The sequence below is a fragment of the Colossoma macropomum genome, unplaced genomic scaffold, assembly GCF_904425465.1.
Source record: "Colossoma macropomum unplaced genomic scaffold, Colossoma_macropomum, whole genome shotgun sequence".
NCBI lineage: Eukaryota > Metazoa > Chordata > Actinopteri > Characiformes > Serrasalmidae > Colossoma > Colossoma macropomum.
The window spans coordinates 1,628,454-1,655,771 of NW_023496050.1; the positions used below are offsets into that span (position 1 = coordinate 1,628,454).

Sequence of the window (27,318 nt, forward strand, 5' to 3'; positions counted from 1 at the left end):
AATCAGATACAGCAATGTTTTAAACACCTTGGTGTCACTGCTGGAGTGAGAATACCAAAAAAAAAATATATACATGAAGATATATATATATATATATATATATATATATATATATATATTATATATATATATATATATATATATATCCAATCGACAGCGTCCTGCGGGCAGCGTCCTGTGACCACTGATGAAGGACTAGAGGATGACCAACACAAAAAGTGCAGCAACAGATGAGCTACTGTCTCTGAGTTCACATCTACAAGGTGGACCGACAAGGTAGGAGTCTAATAGAGTGGACAATGAGGGGACACAGTGTCTAAAAACTTCAGCATCAATGCTGTGTCCAATACACCACCCAAATAATACCTGCTCTCTGGTGGTCCTGTGGGGGTTCTGACCATTGAAGAACAGGTTGAAAGGGGGCTAAAAAGTATGCTGAGAAACAGACAGACTGCAATCCATACGACAGGAGTACCTTAAAAACGGTGAGTGAGTGTATACATATTTGTTGGAGAGACAGAGTCAGCAAGAGAATGAATATCTGAATCCTACCCCATTGTGTTAAATATTCTCGTCCCCTAACAGATGTGGAGATCTCTGGTCAATTTCTTTGTTACCTGCAGCTTGTGAAGGTGGATTCTTCATGGCTGCATCAAAAGTGAAGGAAAAAGTAAGCAAAACTAGTAATAAACACTCACCAGAGAAAAGATGAGAATAATCCAAAAAGTAAACAGTATGAAAAATAAACATAAAAATCAACAACAAGAAAAAGAAAAGACATACACAATAAAATACAAGAAGGAGCATGTGATTGTGAATAACAGTATACTATGTTTTTCACAATAACACACAACCTTGAAAGCTCTATTGCTTTCATTCAGCAGTTTAGCAAAGTTAAGTAAAAAGCAAAGCATGTGAGCCACAGATCCAAATACATTTTAAAATATCATAATACTGGCAATATTTTGTGCTAAAAGATATAGTAAAATATATAATGAAATATGTACTAATACTATGAAGAGCAATGCTAGCAAATGCTGTAAACAATACTATAAGTGATAAGTCCTTATCAATCAGATGAGAGAGAGAGAGATGGCTGCTGGAAGAGAAAACATTTGGTAACGGTTTAAAATGACTGATACAGGCATATTTCTGTTGACTAAATAAATTTGTATAAGCATTCAAGCCTCTCAAATCCAGTAAAGATGTTGCTTTCATACCTGTAAAATACAAATACTTTTTTGTTCCTGACCTCTTCTGGGCTTAGATGGTCAGCTAGGAGTAGAGTGGACAAAGTACACAACTTCTTAACTGCTGTGTAAGACAAGTGTTACAAACTTGAGCAAAAGTAGAAATACTCTTGGTTAAATATTGCTTGTGTAGAGGTATTCAGTCAGTATTTGTGCTTGCATACTTGCTTTTAAATTATATAACTATCAGAAGTAAAAGTTATTGTAGAAAATATGTTAATTTGGATGAATACTTTCTGTTAGGGAGAATTTGCAACAGACATGAACCATTAACTCTGACGCGTGCAGCCACACATTCCACCTTAAAAGAAAGTATTCATCAAAATACTTGAACTCCAACTGTTAGTTAATGCCCATGGTTGTATTAAACACAATTTATTATACATAAACACTAAATACATCTTTTACCATTATCTTCCATCTTCAACTGCAGTGACTTTTGCAAATAAATACATACATAAAATAAAAAAATTTCAGTGCATTATGATATCTGATTAACACTGACTTTAAAACCTTCAACCAGAACTTTTGTAGGTAAAATCATAAATAAAACACTTTTACTTTAATTCAAGCCATTTTTTGTAAAGGTAATTTCTACTTTTACTCAAAAGGTTTTAAAGTTTACTTGGTGAGAAGGCTCCTGTAGCTGCAATGTGGTGGGTGGGAGGGGTTTCTAGAAATAGAGAGACACTGAAACAGGACTTCAGTAAAATTAATATTTTAAACTTTGCTTGTATAAGAAGGTGATCCACCATGGAAGCAGATATATCAGTCATGAAAACCTGAGAGGAGTGAAAAAGGTGACAAGTTGAGAAAACACAATCCGCTGTAGGCGAGTTCAAAGGCATCCGCACCTGTCTGAATTTTAGTGATTTTAAAATGAAAATGAAACATTCTAGTGCACATAAGACTGAAACTGCAGGAAAGTAAAAAAAAAAAAATGTTTCAGTCAAGCAAAAAAACCTTTATTATCTAGAAACATTAAATTAATATTCTACCAGTGGACCATGGAAAATGGACAGAACAGCTGTTATACAGAGGCAGAGGCCTAAGAATTTTCCAGTTTCTAAAACAGAAGCCCACCATCTCACAACATCGTCTCCATCCTTAAAAGTGGGCAGACTCTGGTCCACATTGTTCAGCAGAATGTTTGCTACGAATTCTGAATGAAGCAGGCGGCCGAGGTTCTCTTATTCTTTTAATTTTCCGTTCCACGTTAAATCTCAATGTTTTCATCTTACAATTTGAGGTGGCACGGAAATATGAATAAAGCCAACTTCAGCTTCATGAAGAACGCAATATGTTTATTTTAAATGATAAGTAACAAAAATATGATCTGTGCTACAGATAGGAGACTTTTCCAGATGCACTCCGTGCTCTGTTTTTGGGCAATTGTGATTACACTGTTAAGAAAAATGAGCAAAAACAAACCAGCAACATGCTAGACAAAGGTAATAAAAGCTGCTTCCACACTTGAGAAAAGCTGTTGGTAAATGGAGGAAATGTGGAGTTCATTAGATGAAGAGAAGATATTTGGTTAAGCCTTAAATCAGTGACATGAATACAAGAGAGAACAAAGATTTTACACACATGAGTCTTATTTAGGATTTTAGAATTTAGTTACCAAATCACAGGTTAGATGAAATAATAACTTACTATTTTAACTCTAGCACCAGTCACTCCCTCAGATTTCTGTTTATATCTTCTAGACTGATGTGAGTAAAGCATCAGACCTGGTTTGTGTTGTGCATAGGTATACATACCTAGATGCCCTGTTGCCTGTTGCTCTCTATCCAAGGCAATACGTCTGCGCGTCCGCCATGTTGGTGCGGTCAAGATCCGCTTGTGAACAAATTCATTTGTACTGACAAATGATGAGTCTCAGGATTAAATTGGCCATAACTTCCTTATTATTCAACCGATTTTCACCACATTTGCTTTGTTATAATACTCAGACACAGATTAATCTAGGCTGCTTGGTAGCTTTTATTTCTTTAATAACTGATCATGCTCATTAGCCGTCTGGACCAGCAGAAAAGTATTCAGTCTGCACCTGACTTTAAAAACCGAGTTTAGCGCTCCGGTAGAAACACAATTTCACACACATCAGCAAATCCATCAATGAGTGAATGACTTCTAAACTTAATACACATAAAAATAAAATAACCCCCCAAAAAGGACGAGTTTCTCTTCCTATTCGCCAGCTGCTTCTTCGAGTTTTCCCGTTCCACCTTAAATTGTTCCACTTTACTTTCTGGTGCCTGAAGCTGCACCATTTAAGGTGGAACAGGAAAATTCGAACAAGAAGCTGGCTGATGCACCATTTAAGGTGGAAATTCGAACAAGAAGCTGGCAAATAAGAAGCTAACTTCAGCTTTCTGTAAGGTGCTAATGTTAATTATGAACATCTACACGGATTAAGGGATACTATAATTTTCCTAGCTACAAAGCAATAACCATCATTTAAATAAATAACTACTATATCAAGTTAAGATCACCTGAATAGACGATTAAATGAAATAAGCTTAATATAAAACCAGAGAAAAAACAATCACATTATCAGGTTCTCTGCGCCTCATTAACCACACGGCCATATCTACACATAAACGTCACACAAACAATATGCATCACACAATCATGAGCGTGGATCACTGCGTTCCCTCCGTTATATAATCCTATCCCACTTTCTGAGTGCAGTATTCCTGAAATAGTATATAGTTTTTGACAGTATTTTACTTAAACTGCCGCTCTGTAATGGTAGCTACTGAATGCAGTCCCCCAGCGATGTTGACCGACCTAAAATGGCGGCGCTGTGCCTGACTGGACCCAATGCGGGATCTAGGTATGTATATCTATGGTGTTGTGTGAAGCCAATAACCTGCTAGCCAGCGAGCTAACAACCGCACACATCACAGAGCCTGATTAGTTCCTCCTTTTCTGTCACTCCAACACCAGTCACTCGAAGTCTCTCGCTCAGCTTCAGCCTTTATTCGTCTTGGGTTAGCATAAGTTAGCCCGGACTGAGCTGGTCTTCCAGCAGAGCTATTAGGTTAACTTAGCTTGCTAATGTCAGCTATGCTTGTGCAAAAAGGTACACAAAACTGTACACTCTAAAATAGAATACAAATTCGACATATTCCGACTTTAAAATGGTAAAAAAAAAACAACTCTTTTTTTGTGAGAGCAAACATTAATCTAAACAAGGTGAGTGGCTAGTCTAGCTGCCATGGCGAGAACGGTCTGTTGGACCAAAACAGCTAATGGCGAGCTAACTGACTGTTAGTCAGTGGCGCTCATTTTTGTTTTAACATATAAAGTGTTCATTAACACATTATAGGATTAGGTTTTAGTAAATGTAATTTTTAGTAAATGTAGTAAATGTCATCAAATAAACCAAGTATTTACTTACTAGAGTCGTTCTGAATCCGAAGTTTCCAGAAGGTGCTCTAAGCACGCGCTTCCCGCCTCTGCGGTGGAGCGTTGGTGATGACTCGGACCTCGATACGGGTAGAATCTGCCGCAATACGGGTAGAATCTGCCTCAATGCGGTGGAATCTGAGTCAATATTGGTGAAATCTGCCTTACTACTGGTGGGATCGGCCATTCTAATTTTTGCCGAAACATCAGTTGCCGAGCCCCTCCTGTACCCCTCCGAATTCCGGTGTGCCAAAACTCGTACACCGCCGGACAGCAGCCGAGCTCTTCGTGTTCTTTATCTGTAAAGCCAACATGTGAGTAACATGATAGATGTGCGTGTGGGAGGATAAAACCACTTTATACATTTTTATAATTATATAATTTTCCTTACTCAGTTAACGTTCAGGAATATAAAAACTGAAATAAATGATCACTTATTGTCTGTATGAGCGACACAGTGTAAATAGTGGCTGCGAAACTGTTTTCTGTATTCTGGGTCCCTGTGGTATCCCATTCCACAGCAATTATTTCTGGAGGTTGGAGGGCTTTGACTTTATATTGAGGTGTGACTTTGAATTGATAAAAAATTTCAGTTGTCAATTTTCCATAGACAGTCCTTATTATTTAGTAAAGTGTTTTTCACACTGTATAATTCTACATTATGAAATAATAAAATTTTGTGGAATAGAACATCTTTATTTATAGCAAAATTGTTTTCTAAAAATGTTTTTTAACTGATATCTTGTTTATACCTTGTTTATATAGTATTTATCATCAAGGGAAATATTACAACAAAACATGTTCATTATACTCCTAATACATGACATGCACTTTTCTGATAAAAAAGATTTATAATAAGTTCATATGCAAAGTTATAAATATTAAGATTTTTGGTTACTGTAATGCAGAATTACAGGCAAATGACTATAAGGAGAATATTAAGCTATTGAAGCTTAAGCTATTTTATTCCTCAATAAAAGCTTTTTTTAATTCACTTAGAATATTTGTGTTCTTTTGTGTACCAAAAACAGCCATAATTTATTTTTACCATTTTCCATCCCTGTCTATGCCTTAGAATTAAACAGATTGTTTTTATTACTGTGCTTTTAAGACTCATATATGTAAATGATGAATGTCATGAATGTCATAATGAAAGGTCAACATTATAGAAGCTATATAGTATAATACTAATATCACGATAATGCTATTTTATTCTCACTGAAAACCAACAAAGCTTAAAGGCATTTAAGTTGGTGTTACACCTAAGTTTGACCAGAACTTTCCTGGCTACAGTTTCCCCCACAAATACAGCTGGAGAACTGCAAGTCAAGTCAGTTTACAGCAAGGTCTATTTACATCATGACAACATTTAGGCTTTTGCTTTTTCAAAATAATAATAATAATCAATAATAATCAAATGAAAGATCTAAAAGATAAGTAATAAAGAACGTTTTTATAGTCTGTTTTGTTTACCAGAGGTGCCAATACTTGTGGAGGGCACTGCATCAACAATCTGATTGCCACTCAGTTCATTTGCATAAAGTTTGTCCAAAACGAAAGCAGAGAGAAGGATGTGTATCAGTGGTTTGATTGATCAGTGTATGTGTATATATTGTAATCTCTCACCTTATCATAGCATGCAATGATACAGTTTGATGTAAATTATCAAAGAGATGGGGAAGGCAAATCATTTTGCATGACTTCATTGTTCACATCACATACATGGTACTTAAAATTTCAGCACCACCAACTAAAAACACCTTCCAGCCTCCTTGCTGAGTGGGCAAATTGCCAGAACCTTTTACAAACTGCCTGGAAAACTAGATGGAAAAAAATGAAGCTAGAGTGAATAGTTTTCTGTTTGGCTAATGATGATGATGATAATAATAATAATAATAATAATAATAATAAAGATTTTACTGATTAGCTAAATATGATCATCATTGGTTAAATAAAGTGTTTGAATATAATATTTTGAGTGAATTAATAGGACATTTGTTAAGATTTGCTCTGATCTTGGTTCCCGCAGTGAGCATGTGGACTGGTCAGCTCTGCTTCTAATCAACTGGAATGAAAATCTGCAGCCACACCCGTCCTTGACTGGACACCACATCAATAAACTCTTCCAACAATGACTTTTATTGTGAAACACAGTTCTAGGCCGCTAAACCAGGCGAGACTGGCGCGCGCTTCTCCAGGAGGATGGAGCTACGCTGAGCGAGCCGCAGTGAGAGAGTCTCCCCCTCTGGTCGTGTTCTGTTTGGAAGCCCACCCTCTGTTTACCTCAGGAATTTCCTGACTTTCAGTTCGACAGCAGCCACAAAATGTCGTCGGGGGATGGTAAGAATCTGATTTCTCCTAAACTAAAGTACAGCAGGTCTGCAGTGCAGCGTGTTTAGAGTTAGAGGAGTTTATATATCAGTGTAAAGGAGCGACGAGCTGAGGAGCGCTGAATAGTGTAGATCAGAGACTTAAACAGTCAGGCCTCAGTCGACTCAGCAGAAACGAGCGGAGCAGTTTACAGAAATAACCCGCTGATTATAATGTAGCTCAGAAGAGTCTGACTGTAACTCACTCAGTATGAAGACTGAACACAAGTTCAGATAAAGTTTCTTTAGCCTCTGGCAGTCCAGGTAGTGATGCGGTGTTGTGACAAGGATGTGCGTTTTAGCCCTTTCTACTCTAAAGTATGTAATGATGTGGGCTACGTAAACAGTATTGTTTATTATTACTGCATGTTATCAGAATTATATACAGTACAGCTGTAAGGGAAAACACAATGTCCAACTGAGCGCATATCCTCCTCAGTCTAGAGACTGGACACTTTAAAAACAGTGTTTTGTTGTGAAACGTTCTCTACTGCATAATAACTCACATAATATGTGAATTATTATTATTATTATTATTATTATTATTTTTATTATTATTATTATTATTATTATTATTATTATTATCATTATTATTATTATCATTATTATCATTATTGTTATTATTTTGTTTAGTGGGAGGCATATAATTTTCAGGTGAATATATGTCATTGATAAGAAACAAAGCAAACACAGCACTTTTCCTGTGTTTACTGTATGTACAATTGCACAAAAACATGAGAAAAGTTTGAGGTAGTGCTTGGTATTTTGCTTGGGTCTGTTATCCTGTTTTAAATATGTTCATTGTCCTAAGTCTCTCAACATTCGACATTTTTTTATGAAGCTGACTTCTGCTTCTTGTTTGAATTTTCCTGTTCCACCTTAAATGGTACCCGAGGCACCAGAGTGTAACTGCGACACCGTTTAAGGTGGAATAGAAAAATTCGAACAAGAAGCTGGTGAATGAGAAGCGACTTTGCCATTTCGTTAGCTACTAGCTATTCATATGCATTGCTATGGTGACCAGCAGTCTATGCGCCAATCTTTGGTGAAGTAGTAGTTGTAGGCTACATTAACTCCAGCATTTAAGACCATTTATTGTTAAAACTGTGTTAGAACGATCAACAGGGCTTTATTTTACTGCAAAGGGCGATTATTTTATTTTTACCTAAATATCTAATTCTGCTGTGGAGCCACAACAGGGCTGTAAAAGAGCCGCATGTTGCCAACCCCTGGTTTAGTGGAATGTTTTTAGACTGACAGACAGATGCTATGCGTTATGCTATATTATACACTAAATTACCAAAGCAAAAAATAATATGTACCTTATTCTTGTGGTGCAGATCTAACACACTTTTGTCGGAGGAGCGGTATAGATTTACCTCGCCCAGATAAGTTACACTGTATCTGCATTGAGACTACATTGCACAGTTTCCATTAAAGTTCATTGTTCTGTTGTTGAATAAATTAAATAATACCTCTTCCCAGAACAGGAAAATGCATGTGTCCGCATAGGACCAACTGCACACTGGATCAGAAGCATACTATCATCACATACTAAAGAACATCATAGTCTCTATTTTTGAGGTCATAGCACAAACGCTAAAACAAGGCATAAAATCATGGCACTGGCACATACGTTTAAAATGGTAAATTAATGGAACATTTACATATAAAATAATGTATGTATGCATCTTTGTATTTTACAGACTCTGTATTTTTCAGACTCATACATGTTGGCTAGTTGCTTCCTAAACAGTTCATAAGAGAAAAAATGAAAATGCATCTGCAATATCAGTGCTTTGGTTTCTAAAGGTTAATACTGGAATTTCCTCAACAAGTGCTAATCTTAAGACTTTCTTATTCTTACAGGATATTTAAATATTGAAGATATTAGCTAAAATATTATTTGCTAGTTGCAACCTTACAGTGCCTTGAAAAAATATTTGCCCCCACCCAATTTCTTCTGTTTTTCCTAATTCGTCACATTTAAAATGTTTCAGATCTTCCAGCGAATTTTAATATAAGATAGACAACACAAGTTAACACAAATGCAGTTTAAATGATCATTGCATTTATTGAAGATAAAGATGTATTCAAAACATTTGTATCACCCATGTGAAAAAGTATTTGCCCTCTAAACCTAATAACTGGCTGTGCCATCCATGGCAGTAACAACTGCAATCAGTGTTTGCGATAACTTGCGATGAGTCTTTTACATCACTGTGGAGGAATTTTGGCCCACTCTTCTTTGCAGAATTGTTTTAATTTGGCTACATTGGAAGGTTTTTGAGCATGAACCGCTCGTTTAAGTTCTTGCCCCAGCATCTGAATGGGATTCTAATGGGTTAGCTTTATGCTGGATGTAACGGGACCCATGTCTTCCAAAACGTTTACCTTTGGCTCATCAGTCCACAGAATATTATCCCAAAAGTCTTGGGGGTCATCTAGATGTTTTTTGGTGAATGTGAGACGAGCCTTTGTGTTCTTTTTGGTTAGAAGTGGTTTGCACCTCACAGCTCTCTCATGGATGTCATTTTTGTGAGACCTGCAGTTCCTTAGATGTTCATCTGGGTTCTTTTGTGACTTCTTGGATGAGTCATTGATGCGCTCTTGGTGAAATTTTGGTAGGCCATTCCTGGGAAGGTTCGCCACTGTTCCAAGTTTTCTCTAGTTGTGGATAATGGCTCTTATTGTGGTTCACTGGAGTCCCAGAGCCTTAGCAATGACTTTGTAACCCTTTCCAAACTGGTAGATTTCAATGACTTTGTTTAGCATCTGTATTTAAATCTCTTTAGAGTTTGGTATCATGTGCTGCTTTTTGAAACCTTCGAGCCTGCTTCACATTTCCAGACATGTTGTATTTAAGTGAAGTTTAGATTCAACTGGTCTGGCAGTAACCATGCCTGGGTCTGGCTAGTTAATTGAACAATAATCAATTGAATTTAGTTAACTGGTTGACTTAGTAGTTAAGGGGGCAATTACTTTTTCACATAGGGCCAGGCAAGGCAGAATTTTTGCTTCAGTAAATGAAGTCATCGTTTAGAAACAGCATTTTGTGTGTACTTAGGTTATCTTTGTTATCTATTAAAAGTATCTGACTTGAAACATTCAAGTGTAAGAAACATGTAAAAACAGAAGAAATTGATAAGGGGTAAATACTTTTTCACAGCACTGTACTTATTGAGTTTAGTGGATTGGTTTTCGACTGACAGATAGATACTGTACATTATGATACATTATACACTGTATTAGTAAAACAGAAAATAACATGTACCTTATGCTTGCTGCGCAGCTTTATCATGCTCTTGGAGTACAGGGAGTACGGACGGACCTCAAGAGAGTAAGTTACACTATATTCATACTCTATTACATATTGTACCACAGTTATAGCTTCAGTTTTACAATTCAGTATTACAATACTTTAATTTCAGTATGTTTGACTGATGTATCTGTTAGATATTGAAGATGTTCTTATTGTTTACGGCACTTTGTTTCTCTTGTTCATATCTGATTTACCACATGACAGTCATAGGATTAGACAGGATTAGTTTAATCGGGGCTGCTAGAACAGGACAATACAATGTTTTTGTCCATTTAGGACAATATTTAAGGAAACCACACAATGGACCCGGAGCACTTTCTAGCCTCTTATGTCATAGCACTTAATGAGCACTATTGTCAAGTTTGTTTTGCGCATAACAAGACATAAATTCGCGAGAGTGGTGCATGTGGGTGTAGCAGATATATTTTTAGTGTTCCATATAGTTGAACTAGGCAATGGCCTAGTTGTGAAATGGCCTCAACTTGTGAAAGTGCTGTATCTATTCTCACCTGTGAGGAGCTTGATTAAAGAGTGCCAGGCTTTCTGTGAATGCATTCAGAAAGTGCAATGATTTGTAGAGGAAAGTGTCAGCCATTGCTCAGGCCGCCTCTAACCCCGATCCAAAATTAGGAGATGATGTCAAAACCTGATAATGATTGTTAAAACTGGATATGTACTTTAAGGATAATATACACCTATACAATAGATTCTAGGGACATTTTATTTTAATTGTAGAAGCTGTGCAACAATTTACATTACAGTAGACAAGTGCCATCAACTCTACATGTCAATTGAAATCTTCATCTTATGTACACAAAACCTTGTATCTCCAGAAATAGTAACTTGAAAGGAGAAGAGGAAAAAAACATTCTTAAAAAATTTGCAGGATCAAGTCAGATAGTGTGAGAGACCCATTAAATATTAGTAATTTTATAATCTATTAGGACTTCAAAAGTTGTATTGTGTATCCAGGGCGTAACCGAGCTGAGCTTATCTGATCTGATCTTTTTTAGTTTTGAAATAATACAGGATACAGTGGCTAACTATGTCAAAGAAGTGTTCTTCATCCAACTGTGTATGTTTCTCAACATAAGATTGGAAAGAATTTAGGTCTCTCACCATCTACCGTGTATAGTACTTTGAAAAGATTTAGGGAATCCAGAGAATTCTCAGTCCATGTGCGGTCAAAGCCAGAAACCGTTGTTGAATGTGAGTGACCTTCGAGCCCTCAGATGGCATTGCATGATAAACTCCTGCTGCTGTGTTAAATATAGCCACATGAGCTTGGTAGTACTTTGGAAGTAACTTGACGCAGTGTGACGCTGCCTCCAAGAAATGCATCTTGAAACTGTGTTACATAAAGAGAAAACATATATACCAGCGTTAGTTTGCATTTGGGCTGTCACAAAAATAAGGACTACATGTAAATAGCATAAAACAAATACTAGTGTTATTACTACATAATTCAGCAATCTCTTTTTTCTTTATTTACTACTGAACAAGGGAAATATGCTTAGACATTCAGAGGTAAAATGCATGTTTAGCATACATAGTAACGTAATTTGTATATGCTCTACTTCGTTGTCTAGTGTCTGAACTGAGGATTGTCCTGCTGGGCAAGAACAGTACAGAGATCAGCAGAGTGGGAAACTCCATCCTGAACAGAGATGCATTTGATACTGAAGCTCCTCCTCCTTCAGTAGAGCAGCACAGTGAGAGAGCCAGAGGAAATGTGGAGGGAAGATACATCACCCTAATCAACACTCCTCACCTGTTTGATCCTGATATCTCTGTGTATCAGATCACGGTGCGGATTAAAGAGTGCATGTCTTTGTGTGCTCCTGGACCTCATGTTATAGTGCTGGTTCTACAGCCAAACGACTTCACTGAGACAGACAGCAGCCGAATGGATCACATCCTCAGCTCTCTGTTTGAGGAAGCCCATAAATACACCCTGGTTCTGACAACACAGGACAAAGAAACTGGCACCAGTTTAGATCCAGTTCAGGAGAAGATCATACAGAAAGTCGTCACAAAATACAGTAACAGACATTTAGAGTGGATTAAGTGTTGTCGTGCTTCTTTTGTGGAAATTATTGAAAACGTAGTTGAAGAGAATGGAGGGAGTCTTATCTGTGAGGAGTTTGAGGAGGCTCCACTTGCTTTGGAACGAAAAGGGTCTGAGCGAAAAACAGAGGTGTCAGTGCTTTATCATAGAAAAGGCCTAAAGCAAAAAGAAACAGAAGAACTACAAGAGTATGACCAAACAGAACTGGAAGAACATGAGGAGACAACACAATTGCGTTCAAATGGATATGATCAAACAAAACAGCTATGGTTTGAACAGGATCTGCCTAAACAGAAGAAAAGTAGAACTCTATTGACTAATATGACTAAACACTTCAGTGGTAAGTAACAATTTATTACTCTCTTCTGGCTGCTTCATCCCCCTAAACTGTCACTCCAGAGCTTACCTAAAAGTTAGTATACTAACTTTTGGACTATATGGACACACACACACACACACACACTAAATGAGTTGTTTCCTGAGAGCTTATCAGTGCTAAAAAGGAGTAGAAAGAGAACTGAGTCCCCTGCTCAATCAGTTTTTATCCTTTCATCGACACTTCCACAACTGTAAGACCTGTAAAATTTGTCTGCTTATCTGCCCAATAATACACAGTTTTGGCATGACATTACACCTGTTCTCCAAAACCTCCACTGCCTCCCTGCAGAATATCGCACTAATTTTGCGGTTCTCTCGCTTGTTTTCAATCCCCTCAGTAACCTTGCATGTTCTTATTTATCTAACCTGCTTCTTTCTTATAACCCCACTCTCAGGTCATCCTCAGTTGGTCTTCTTAACATTCGTCTATTCGACTTCCCCAGTCTTGGTAAGCGAGTCTGCTCTAAAATTGCTGATGATGTAAATCTCTCTGTCTGAATGTCAGACAGTATCAAAGTCTTCCCACATTCAAATCTTATTTCAAAATCTTATTTCCCAAGTGTACAAACCAACTTTGAAAAACAGTGGTACTTACTATACTTTTGGTTTTGAGCTTTTTTACAGTGCTGCTGTTTCTGTGCCTGAACTTTTTTGTCTGCTGTTTTTGTACAGCACGTACAGCAGAGTCGGCGACAACTCACTGTAACTTTAGCTTAAATTTTGTTTATTTTCAATTTGTGCAAGACTATAGCTGTTACATTCTGGTGACTGTACAGGCACCAGGAACTAACTGCTGCAGTATGTCTCTAACCTGTTTGTAACTAGCAAAGATACTGTCTCTGAGTAGACAACAAAGCACCTTTTGTATGTCACTCTGGATCAGAGTGTCTGCTAAATGCTGTAAATGTAAAAGTAACTGAAAATTCAAATAAAAATTGAGAGGAAGAAGAACTTCAGATTAGTTGTGGTGACCGTAGTCGTTGTAGAAAATGAAACCAGAAAAAGAAATGAAAAGTTGCCAACCCGTTTTACAAGCTGGCTGCAAAAATATGAAGATTGTTAATAATAATAATAATAATAATAATAATAATAATATTTTCTGATGAGCTAAATATGATTACCATTGTATAATTAAAATCAGATATGCATGCAGAAAACTCAGTATTACAATAACTTTCTATCCCTTTTCAAACACCTCAGCGCTGCCCTCACCAAAGTCTGTGCACGCCACTGCATGCTGGCTAATCTAACACTTGTACCACAGCCAGCTTTGGTCTACTGAAGCCTGATAGCTAAGCTAGCACTTGTAGTCTCTTCAAACACATAGGGTTGAGTTTCACCAATGTTAACTCAAGATGTTTTGTTGTAGCATAGTTTGCCTAAAGTAGCATACAGCATATCAGATTAGGTTTTAGCTATGTCAGAAAGGTAGCTATAGCATTTCAGATTAGTGGGGCAAAGGTATGTTTGAACAACCGGATGATATGGGTGCATTTTAAGTCTGCATAATCAGACCATTCATAATAAAAAGAAATGCTTCTGATTTATTGAAAATAAGAAGGCCTTATAACTGGTTTAAATTTCAGGGGATGGTTTAAATGGTTTGAAAACAGGGATTCTATCCCCTTAGGTATGTTTGCGTGTGTAGGACAGAACAGAAACATGACTGTACTGCCCTTCCACTAGCGTAGCTTGCTTGCCCCGAATACGTCATAATTATTAGCTTCCTGTGGCTGTGCTTTGTAGCTAGATAGAACAATTTAGCAGTTTCTCAATAATCAATAGTTGGTTAGTTGTGTCATTGTGAAGTTTAGGTCAGATGTTTTGTTTTGGTTTTTTTTTCTTTTTCTTTTTCAAAGTTTGCTTGTCTTTTGCTTTAGAACAGACATCTAGTTTTGCTATCTTAAATCACTCACTATAGGTGTTGGTGGAATTTTGTACAAGTACTCAAAGATATGGATGAACACTATGCAGCTGTATACACACATTATGTCTGTAGTTGTGAGACGACAATGCTTATTTCATCAAGTGAAAGTAAATTGTTTATATTTTACAAAGAACAGCTTAATTCCCAAAGTTTAGAATCAAGTATTTCCGGTTTGTTGTTTTTGCATATAACAGTAAATCATGTCATAATGAAACACAAACTATGAACACTGATTGCCAAGCAAGGTTGTGCTGCCCTGGATGTAAGGAAAAATGTAAAATGTTCAAAAATAATTTTAACATTGCAGAGCGTAGCTGCAGAAATACATTAAAAAATCCATTAGTCTTATTTGTGTTCAGAAGCAGCAGTAAACACCACAGCATTTTTTCTGTTTAGGAATTGCTTTAGTTCTATTAGACAGGGAAAGTTATGCTGTTGCTTGGCCTGGAACACTGAGAAAGAAATTGGCAAACAAAACAAAAGGCACATTCTACAAATTTATGTCATTATCTTTATAATATCCTTATAGATATTATCATATATTTGTATGTGAGGAAATGCTGTTATGCTAATTTGAGTTTTTGAAGACAATAATGGTCAATCTTTACTGTGGTTTTCCCCATATAGTTTGCATATATACTGTGAAAATCATGTGCAGGTACTCTAGATGAATTAAGTAATTAAATGATATATAAGAATATTTGTCCAGCTACAGTCCAGAAGTATATGTTTTCACAGTTTCCATCAAGATTTAGCTGCAGGTAGTTTTCCCTTAGTGAAGATTTCACAGAACACATACTAGAAGTGACCCAATTAAGATCAAAAAGATCTACTTTTTGCATATTACCTTATGGATATCTGAAATGCTGGAGAATAATCTCTCATCTGAACTCTTGTGGAATATCCTGTTATATTACATTATTTTTAAAGTAAAATTAAACATTTCAGAGTGAGCTTATAAGACATGTGTAACCTTTAAGCCCATATGTGTCCCTGATTAGCCTACACATTTTTAAAATAAGAAGCAGGCAATATTTTATTGATCAAAACATCTTTTTTATTGATTGGTACATCCATAAGTATCCAAACACACAAGAATTAATAAAGTATATTTGTCATAAAACTTATAAGGTCTGTAATGATTGGCTCTGTTATGATTGGCTGAGCTGGGGGTTCTGCTTATCACGTTACATTAGTAATCTCTGGAAGCACAGCAGTGGTAGTGCTGCATTAGAGATCATCCCCCCAGATCATTACATATTGCAGGGCTAAGTAACATTTAGGCTGAAGCCTCCCTAAAACTGGCCAGTGATGCCCATGATTTCACATACTGACCCAACTTTTTTGTAATTAGATTTATAATCATTAAAAAAAATCCACTGTACATTTTGACTGCATTTATCCGCATGATCTTTTTCATATGTACAATACATGAGCAGGTTGGCTTAAATGGGTAATGTTTCTTATAAACAATGAACACATTAACTCAGTATTATGTGGAACCATTTTTTCACAAATTTGATAAAGCTCTTTAGTTCATTGCACAGTGTTTCACAAGATTCTCAAAGAGTTTCAGGGCTTTTACTGTGCCACTCATGAACTTTATTTTTCCTAAGCTACTCCAGGTTAGCACTGGCCTCAAGCTTTCAATCACTGTCCCATTGAAAATTATTCCCCCCTATTTTTAAATCTGGAACAGGCAATCCTTGGCAGAAGTTTTCATTTGGCCTTTATTTTCAGGCTTTCCAGCCCCCCGAGATAGAGATACTCTATTACAAGATGCTCCCAACATCATGCTTCACTGTTGGAATGATATTGACTTATGATGCTCTAGAATAAGTTTGGCTGATCTAAGACAAAAACATTTCCATTGCTGCTTTGTGAAAGGGCAAAGGGCACAACTGACCACTTTTACTGAGTTGGTACACTGTAAAAGAACACTTACAGTAGTTTACTGGAAGCAGAGTTGCCCAGTTGCACAGACTTCACAAAAAAATACTTCTACAATATTTCTACACTCAACCACATATTGACGGTTGGCTGACATCAGAGAAAGATGTCTTCTCAACGTTTTTTCACCTGACAGGGTTGCTGCTTTAGAAAAGTATTTGTGGTGCCTACTTCTACAGTGAGGCTGATTATACAGTATATTTTAATTTATTATAAAAATATTGTTACTGTATCAAGTCTTTGACCCAATATAGTCTGTACTGTACTGTAAATGTTTTCACAGAATACAACACAAGATGCTGTACAAAACTGTTTAGGTCATTTAAATATCTTTCTGCCTTGCACACAGTACATTATTCTAGATTTTTTTTTTTACATAATATGGGTTTAACACCAGGTTGGTACTGTGGAAAACATTATGTAATGTAAATTGTGACAAGGCTGCAGTTTTTAAACTGGGGCATTTCTACCATTGTGGGCAAATATAGGTTTCGCCTTTTCATGTAATGATTGGCTACTTTAAGTTTGTGCTAAACTGACGTCTAAAAACAACTTTTAATAAAGCAATATCTGCAGACTCGTTAGATTTCAGCCACAATGAACTTGCCTGTATTTTCAGTTTAAATCATCATATTGGTTTTCAAATGTTATTATTAGTTTTTTAGACGTTGATAAAAACTTATATATATTTTTTTTTCTTTTAGCATCTAAACAAAGATCAAATGTAGTCCTGCTTGGGAGGGAACACAAAGCAAAGACTTCAATATCTAAACTTCTACTTGGTAAAAAGATCTCAACATCTCACCAGAGAGTAAACCGGCTCAAGTCTAGCTCAGTGTGTGTGAGGAGGGAGGGAGAAGTGTGTGGACATCTGATCAGTCTTGTGGAGATGCCAGCTCTCTACAACACTCAGCTCTCAGAGGAGGAAGTGATGCAGAAGACTTTCCACTGTGTCTCTGTCTGTGATCCTGGAGTTCATGCCTTTTTCATAGTTATTTCTGAAGGCCGCCTCACTGATGAAGACAAAGGAGAAATGGAGATGATCCAGAGAATCTTCAGCTCAAGACTTAACAAGAACACTATAGTCCTGATCAGCCGGCAATCTCGGAGCAAAGAACTAGATGACGATGTTAAGACAGTAATAAAGGATTTTGGCAGACGATACAAATTTGTTGATGGCAGAACAAATGCAACACAGCTAATTAAATGTTTGAAGGTACTTCATACAGAGAACAGAGGGTGCCTGTACACCCTGGACATGTATGTAGATGCCCAGATTGAAACACAGCTGAAATACAAAAGAGAGATTGAAAATCTACGACAGAAAATCAGTGATCTTACACTGATGAACTCAAGTCAAACACAAGGTAAGATGTTTTACTTTTATATGTAATAGTCATTATAGTATGTAGTCTATAGCTGAATTGTTTGATGATAATAGATCAATAACAAAAGAAAGAAAAAAGAAATAGTTGTTTTTCTATTATAATGTTAATTATTCTAAATTAATATATACATATAATTCATATTCAAATTTTATGAAGTGTTTTGTCATTCATTCAGTTATTAAAGTGTGATTCCAGTGTATTTTCAAAAACTCTTTTCACATTCTTACAAATTATTGCTGCTAATTAAAGTCAGTAGCTACATAAACTTAACTAAACCTTGGCTAACCTTATCACAAATTTTGTTGCACACCTTAAACACCTTTGAATAAACTGCAATTACATAGATTATTTACTTATTGTTTTAGAATAAATCATTGATTTGCCTTCTCCTAGTAATGACCTTATATGTTCATCTCAGATGACAGGTAACAGGATGGATGACAGTATCAGGGTTGATTATGCCGAAGCCATTAGTTTACAAAAAAGAAAAATAATCTTGGAATTACCCTGCAAATACAAACCCAATTTGAAAAACAGCTGGGAGAGTAGGTGAAATGCAAATAAAAACAGAATGCAGTTATTTAAAAGTCTACTTTGAACTGTATTTGAATGAAAACAGTACAAGATATGTGATGTTTTACCTTATCAATTTTATTGCTTTCTGTAAACGTATATTCATTCTTTATTTGATGCCTGCAACATGTTCCAAAAAAATTTAAACAGAGACAGTTTAAAACTAGGAACATTGTGAAATGTTCAAAAAACATGTTAAACGGGGGATGCATTATGCTTGGTTATAAAAACTGAACAACTGGTTCATTGGTAGGGGTGTGGGGATAAGGAGACAGGGCTGGTTCATTGGTAGGTGCATGGGGATGGGGAGACAGGGCTGGTTCACTGATTTGAGGTAAGGGAGCAGGGCTGGTTCATCGGTAAGGGTGCAGGGATAAGGAGACCAGGGCTGGTTCATCAGTAGGGGGATAGTGATGGGTGGACAGAGCTGGGTTATTGGTATAGGGATAGGCAGACAGGGCTTGTTCATTGGTAGGGGTATGGGTATAAGGAGACAGGGTTGGTGTATTGGTAGGAATAGGGATACGGGGATGGGGAGACAGGACTGGTTCATTGTTAGGGCTAAGGGGGATGATGGAGACATGACTGGTTCATTGGTAGGGGGATGGGGATGGGTGGACAGAGCTGGTTCATTGGTATAGGGATGAGCAGACAGGGCTGGTTCATTGGTAGGGGTATGGGGATAAGGAGACAAGGTTGGTTTACTGATAGAAATATGTTGATGGGGAGAGAGGGCTGGTTCACTGGTAGGGATATGGGGATCATGGGGAGGCAGGTCTGGTTCTTTGGTAGGGCTATAGGGATAAGTAGACAGGGCTAGTTCACTGGTAGGGGTATGGAGATAAGGAGATGGGGCTGGTTTATTGATAGGGATATGGGGATGGGGAGACAGCGCTAGTTCATTGGTAGGGGTATGGGGAAGGAGAGACAGGGCTGGTTCATTGGTAGAGGTATAGGGATGGGAAGACAGGGCTGGGTCATTTGTAGGGGTATGGGGATGATGGGGAGACAGGGTTGGTTCATTGGTAGGGGTAAGGGTATGATGGGGAGAGAGGGCTGGTTCATTGGTAGGGGTATGGGGATAAAGAGACAGGGCTCTTGCATTGGTAGGGGTATGGCGATAAGGAGACAGGGCTGGTTCATTAGTAGGGGTATGGGCATGATGGGGAAGCAGGTCTGGTTCATTGGTAGGGCTGTGGGGATAAGGAGACAAGGTTGCTTTGTTGGTAGGGATATAGGGATGGGAAGGGGCTGGTACATTGGTAGGGCTATGGTGTTGATGGGAAGACAGGGCTGGTTCATTGGTAGGGGTATGAGGATGGGCAGACAGGGCAGGTTCATTGTTAGGGCTATGGGGATGATGGGAAGACACGGCTGGTTAATTGGTAGGGATATGGGGATGGGGAGACAGCTGGTTCATTTGTAGGGGTATTGAAATAAGGTGACAGGATTGGTTTATTGGTAGGGGTATAGGGATGGGCAGACAGGGTTGGTTCACTAGTGGAGGTATGGGGTAAGGAGACAGGGCTGGTTTATTGGTAACGGGATAGGGATTGGCGGACAGAGCTGGTTCATTGGTAGGGCTATGGGGATGGAGAGACAGGCCTGGTTAAATGTTGAATTTAGTTAATTTTCATCCATTTCTGTTACTGCCCATTTACAGAAATAAAATAATTATTGATAAAATAAACTAAGACCATAATATCAAGAAGATACAAAAAGAAGGGTAGAATTTCAGCTTAAAAGCTAAATAAAAAGAAATTGTATGTCTTAAAAATATATACCAAGCTTTACTGCCTAATCAAAGGGCACCAATCTGGGATAATGGAAAGTTCAATGATCTCCCCTGTACAGGTTCATCAAAAAGCCCTGAGGCCTTGCGGATTGTTCTGCTGGGGAAGACTGGAGTTGGGAAGAGTGCGACAGGAAACACCATCTTGGGGAAAGAGGATGTGTTTATGGAAGATATTGGTGGATCAGTTACAGCTGTGTGTCAGAAAGAGTCAGCTGACATAAATGGAAGGCAAATCACTGTGATTGACACTCCAGGACTGTTTGATACAAATGTTCCTAATGTGGAGGTCACTAAAGAGATCACTAAGTGCATCTTCATGGCAGCTCCAGGTCCACATGTGTTCCTGCTGGTGCTGAGCATCGGACAGCGCTTTAGACAAGAGGAGCAAGACACAGTGAATATGATCAGAGATACATTTGGTGAGAAATACAAAATGTACACTATAGTGGTCTTCAGTAAAGGAGATTTGCTAAAAGGAAACACAGTTGAACAGTACATAGAGAAGTGTGGACCAACCTTGAAGAGATTTCTGTTTGACTTTGGTAACAGATATCATGTGCTCAACAACAGCAATAAAAGCTGCTCCACCCAGGTCACTGATCTACTAGAGAAGATCGACTCCATGGTGACAGTGAATGGAGGGAGCTGCTACACTAACGAGATGTTCCAGCAAGTAGAGAAAGAAATACTAACACAACAGCAGAGAATACTGAAGGAGAAAGAGATTGAGATAGAAAGAGAGAAAGAAAAACTGAAAGCTAAACATGAAGCTGAAATGACAACAGCAGACAATAGCAAAGGAGAGGGAATAGAGATACAGAAAGAAAGACAAGAAGCAAGAAGACAAAAAGAGCTGCAGTTAAAAAATGAGATGACCGAAAGGGAAAGGTTACAAAGAGAAGACATGAAGAAAAGAAGAGAGGAAGATGAGAAGAAGATGCAAGAGTGGATGGCTGAGATAAACAGAGAAAGAGAGGAGAACAGAAAACGGTGGGAGAAACAAAGAGAGGAAGATCAGAGACAGAGAGATCAGGAGGAGGAGGAAAGAAGAAAGAAAGAAGAAGAATGGAAGAAGAAACAGAAAGAGGAAAGAGAGAAGTTTGAGAAAGAAAGAGAAGACATGGAGAAGAATATAAGAGAAGAACTAATGAAATTACAGCTGGAGTATATACAGAAGGCAGCAGAGGAGGAGAAAAGACAAAAGGAGCTGGAAGAGAAAATCCAGCATGCAGGGGAAAGTGAAAAGAAGGCGCTACAAGAGCTGCAGTTAACTCAGCAGAGAGAGTGGATAAAGAGGATGGAGGAGGAGGAGAAGAGGAGAGAAAAACAACTGAAACATTGGGAGAAAACAATTGCATCAATGGAGGAAGCCTGGTATTTACAGCAGGCTAGAAAGCAAAAACATTATGAATGGGAAAAGCAAAAAGGAAAGGAGGAGAGAGATTTAAAAGAAAAGGAGAGAAAAGAGAAAGAAGAACAAGAGAGGAAAAGAATAGAAAATGAGGCAAATGAAAAAATAAGACAGATGAAGGAACAACTGGAAGCACAAAGAGAGAAAGAGGAGAAAGAAAGAAAAGAAGAGGATGAACAACTCAGAAAGGAACAAGAACAATTCCTGACGCAGATGGAGACGTTTAGAAAAGAGAGAGAAGAGGTAGAGACAATGTGGAATGAAATTGAAAGGAGAAACCTTGAATTAATTATAGAAATTCACACCAAAGAGATGGAGTACCTTAAAACACAGACTGAACAAACAGCAAGAAGACAGGCAGAGGAGAAGTTTCATGCCAAACTTGATGAAAAGGTAAAAGAGGCGAGAGACAAAGGATTTGCAGACAGCTGTGCAGAGGTAGAGGCAGAAAGAGGTTTGCATCGATTTGTTAATTTTGTTTGTGGAACAAATAAAGATGAAGTAGCGAAAAATGAGTGAAAATCTGATATGAAAGGGTGTTCGGAATACCGATTCTACTTTGGAAAAGTGAAAGGAGTACGGACACTTTCTACACCTCATTCAGGAGCTGAAACTTTGAATTATGATCTCTCATTCATAGCCCGGATCTCCGTAACTCAGTTTGAGCTGATTTTAGAGAGCAGCACAAAGCTAATGAGGTGAATGTCTCCAACTGCAAATATGTGATGCTCCTCACAGATAGAGCAAGTGGTGACATTGGGCTACTTTGCATTTTGAAAAAGTAGCAGGAAGAGCTTCATCACTTCACTAAACTTTCAGTGCTTACACATAAGATGAATGTTTGTCACTGGAGCCAGTGGTGTTGGAAAACATATACATTGGTGTTACAGACCGTGACTGCGAGGCCTGTCCCCTTCTAGTATGCGTGCATATGTTTACCTTTTTGCCTACTACTTTATTGTTAGCAGATGGTTTCAACATCTTCAGCTAACATGGCTAATCCAGCATTTTGGTGATAGTCTATTTTCACCATTGTTTACTCACTCTGTAGACGATAGCTGATGTTATCGTACTTTAATAGATGTGAAGGAATTCTTTTACAAAGAGTTTATATCCTTTATTCAGCTTTGACTCTTACACACATTGTGTGTTTGGTGTTCTTTAACAATTCTGGACACATCCTTCAATTTCAGTCTTGGCAATTATGACATAGATGAAGTGACATACTTTTCCATGGTGAGCTAAAGTGAAATGAACAGCAGTATTTCTGAGGGTAATAATGGACCGTATGGCAATAGAAGATTTTATTTTAGTCACTGTTTACATTTCTGTTTCTTGTGAAAAGGGCCTATTGGTCACAGCAATGATGTCACCAGTGAAAGTTCACAAGAATGAACAGAGGGCCAAGAATATCATGTTGCATTTTTACCATCTGAAAAATCAGGAGGTCAAACACATGCTCTAATTAATTTACTGTTGTCCAAATAAATCATGTTTAGTTTGTAAAAGCCTTAACCATTCTTAATTGTTATGTATTACTGTTAAAAATCATAGATGAGCAATTCACGTCTTGTTTCTATTCCTGGACATCACTAAACATATGACACTACTTAACCACTACTGAGATCACTACATCAATAGTGGACAGACTATTAGACTTTTTTCTCCATTATCAAATAATTATTTCTCATTTATGGGAATGTTTTTATGTGTTAATGATGTGTCAGTTCTGTGCACTGCTTTACATGTTTTACTCAGGCTGAGTAATATGACTGACAGTATTTATTGTTATCATGAGAATTTTGTAACAATGTCACAATATGCTTTTCTGTATTTACAGTATTTTAAAATCAGTTCCCAACTGCGTGTTGATTAGAAATAAGGTTTAATTTGAAAACTGCAGCAAAAAATGTTTTTAATAATAATTATAAAAACGACATCAGATTCAGAAAAAAATATTAATTATGACATCACAAATCATGAAAACTAAATTTTTTGTGATATCATCCACCTCTGTTTTACTAATCATTGAGTCATATAATTGTAATCATAAAGTATTATCATCATTGTATTACCTCTCATATTTATGTAATCAGGATTCAAGAAGATCATTTTTTTGGGGTATCTGTGTGGCCTGTAGTATCTACAGTCAGCTCCATAAATTGTTGGCACCCTACATAAAAAAACGTAAAAATCATAAAAAACCAAAAAATCATATAAAATAAACAACACATATAATTAATCAATCCATTTTTTTTCATTGCTCTTGGGGCTGTACTACAGAAACTTCTAGGTCTGAAATCTTGTCTCTTTAGTCACCATGACAACATCAGTTAGGACTGAGTTTAGGACAGAAACTATTACAGAACATCAGTTCTTAAGTTTATAATCTTATCCATTAACTCCGGATAAGAAAACAGTATTACAGAAACATTCTAACTAGACAGAATTTCATAAATTCTGTCCTAACTTTGAGGCACTTATTTAACAGCATTTTTTAAATCCCATATGCTGCAGGCATCTCCACCATCCCCTCTTATTACCTTTGTGTGTTATGTTGATGAAAACTCATCAGATAAAATATCACAGTGATTATGGTGAATAATGAGGAGACAGAGCTGAACATGTGTCTGTTAATTAGGAGGAATAATGTTAGCGTGGTTGGCTAAAGCATTTGGGAAGCTGAAACTGGAGAGCGGCATTGCACAAAGCGCTGTCACAATACTCATAGTTTATTGCGCTTCACTTCTGTTTGACCTTTTTTACATCAGTAGCTAATTGGTAGCTAACATTAGCTGTCTGGCTAGCTAACTTGACATGACAGTTGATTGACTTTGAGTCGAGTAGGTTAAGATTTACTAACTTGAGTTAAGATGCTGTAAGATAAGATTCCTAAATTAAGATAAGATTTGCTTCTGTAATTCAAATTTGTGAAAAATCTTATCTTGACCTGTCAGATCTTAACCTATGACAGAAAGAGAGGAAGTTTCTGTAATATGGCCTCAGGTCTCTAGAAACCCCATTGCTGTTTATGACCATTTTATTCCCACACATAGAACTCCTTTGTAAAACTCATCCATCGGTATCATTGTAAATATTGATAAATATTGAATTATTTATTTATTTTTTTTACATAAGTTTGTTTTATAAAACATGACAGTGATATGGGGGAAATGCTGAAACTAGAAAATGGACATGTAATTGTAATTAATATGTTTTATCTGTAATTCTTAATAATGGAGATTATCCCTTGTGTAATCTGTTTCACTGTAACACTGAGGGTTACCCAGAGTTCTTTGTGGTTCTCTTAATTAAAATGAATGTGTGTGTGGGTGTCTGTGTGTGTGTGATGTTATCCCCATGCTAAAGCCCTTTCCCTTTTGAGTTGAAGAAACCTTTTTTTTTTTGTTTTACCACCAGATAAAATTGTAAAATTATCCAGTGTTCTGTATGAAGTGAAGGACTTGGCCTGTGAATACTCTTGTGAAAAGGCAATACTTTAATATGATAGTAGTGTACTTAAACTATATGTGGGATGCTCAGTTGTTTTACTTTATACTTAACTTTAACCTATTGAATTTATACCTTAGTGCACTTTGAAAAAGAATACGTCAATGAAATATATTGAAATATAAAATATATTGCTTTCACTTCATGATAAAACTATACTGTGTATGTGTGTGTGTGTGTGTGTGTGTGTGTGTCATAAGAGCATGTATTGTGTCTGTGTTAAAACTGTTGATAAAGTATGCTTAAAATGTATTAATTTTGTGTTGAAACAGTGCTTCAATAAATTGTTTGCAGTGGACTATACTTATTTTATAAAATGATTCTTTCATAATATTCAATAATTCTTTTACAGTTATTCTTTCACATTTATTTTTGTGTTAAAACTGTGCTTCAGTGAAGTACACTTGAACTTATGCTTCAACAAATTATGCCTACAATAAATGATGCGTATTTTCTGCTAAAACTCTACACTCCTATGCAGTTTTTTTTTTACATTGACAGTTTTAACCTCCAGATTTCAGATTTAAGCCCTATAGAGAATATTTGTTCTCACATTAAACACAAACTTGCATGGCATTGTTTTTCAACTCTTTTTACTTTTGTGGTGTTTTACAGTCCAACGTCGTATTAGAGAAGTCAATGGTGTACCTACCCATTAAAAAAAAGGGCCAAGCTTATAACTGCAAAACATCAAGATTTCAACGGTCTTAACAACAAATCATTAGTCATTATCATATAGTATATTATCAAGAATTAAACAAATAGATAAAGTATGGGAACTTAGTATGGGATAGCTTTTCTCTTTTATTTCTATGAATGTTGAATTCTTGTGGATAAACTTGCAGACAGACTTACAGAGAGAAAAGCCAGAATTGCTCAGCATTCACACAGATGAAAAACATTGCCAAGCTAGTTTGTGTTTAGCATGAGACAAAATGTTCTCTATGGGGTTTTAATCTGGACTCTGACCAGGCTTTTCTTCTCGGAGGTAAGTGGATTGCTCAGACAAGATTTCCACCATCCCCTCGTATTACCTTCTTGTGTTAGTGTTGATGAAAACTCATCAAGTAAAATATTACAATGATGGTGATGAATAACAAGGAGACGGAGCAGAACATGTGGCTATTAGGATTAACCTTATTGTGGTCTACTAAAGCATTTGGGAAATGGAAACTGAAACCACTTTGCTGCAATGCTCTGAGACACAGCAGGGGGCGCTCACCATATTCACAGCTTCCAGTTTATCATGCTTTAATTTTGTTTTGACTATTTTTACATGGATATGGGCAGCTTTAACTAACGTTTATGTTTCAGCTGTGCACGTCTTTGGTTGATGTATAACAGACGTGGTAGTTGATGGTCAATTTCAATTGGGTATGTTAAGATTTTCCTAACTTGAGATAAAATAAGATGCTGTAAGATAGGATTCCTAAAAAAATCTTGCATTTAGGTAAGATTTGCTTTTGTAATATGAAATAATGTGATATCCTCAGTTCTCAATGGCGCTCATTAAAGGACAAACAGATGTAGTCCAGTTTATGGTTGTATCACATGTTGAAGGTGGAGATTTGGGATTTTGAGTTCTTAATCTGGTTATGTGTATTATATTTCTTATAATATTATTGTATTATATTATTATATCTCTGCCAAACTGTCTGGCATGCACATCTTTACCATGAAAATACAAGAAATTCTGTGAATGACAGATGTTAGTCTGTGATGCTGTCCATATTAGAAATCTTTTAGGGTTTTAAATGTGTAAATACACTCTGCCAGAGCCGATTCGTAAATGACCACTAGTATCACTAGTAACCTCGATTGTCAACCGTTGTGACAGGAGTTTGGCTAAATGCTGACAAATTATATTGTTTAAAATACATCATATACAGAGTGAAATAGTAAGCAGTTTCAGGGTAAACACATGGATGGAAACATGGATTAATGAAAATGTATGGTTAGT

At 36.9% G+C, this 27,318-nt stretch overlaps 1 protein-coding gene across 2 annotated transcripts; it reads left to right on the forward strand.

Moving 5' to 3' along the window:
- Nucleotides 1–6,874: 6,874 nt before the first annotated feature.
- On the forward strand, nucleotides 6,875–25,661 carry LOC118804550 (GTPase IMAP family member 8-like). 2 transcript variants are annotated; one of them, XM_036565048.1, is made up of 6 exons: nucleotides 6,875–7,007; nucleotides 8,377–8,425; nucleotides 10,330–10,376; nucleotides 11,948–12,766; nucleotides 17,386–18,048; nucleotides 20,497–25,661. In XM_036565048.1, the coding sequence occupies exons 1-6, from the start codon at nucleotides 6,992–6,994 to the stop codon at nucleotides 22,365–22,367; spliced, it is 3,465 nt and encodes a 1,154-aa protein (XP_036420941.1). In that variant the 5' UTR covers nucleotides 6,875–6,991; the 3' UTR covers nucleotides 22,368–25,661. The 2 variants fall into 2 exon arrangements, with proteins under 2 accessions (XP_036420941.1, XP_036420942.1); XM_036565049.1 differs by lacking the exon at nucleotides 8,377–8,425 and having other exon boundaries at nucleotides 10,329–10,376.
- The last annotated feature ends 1,657 nt before the right edge of the window (nucleotides 25,662–27,318 follow it).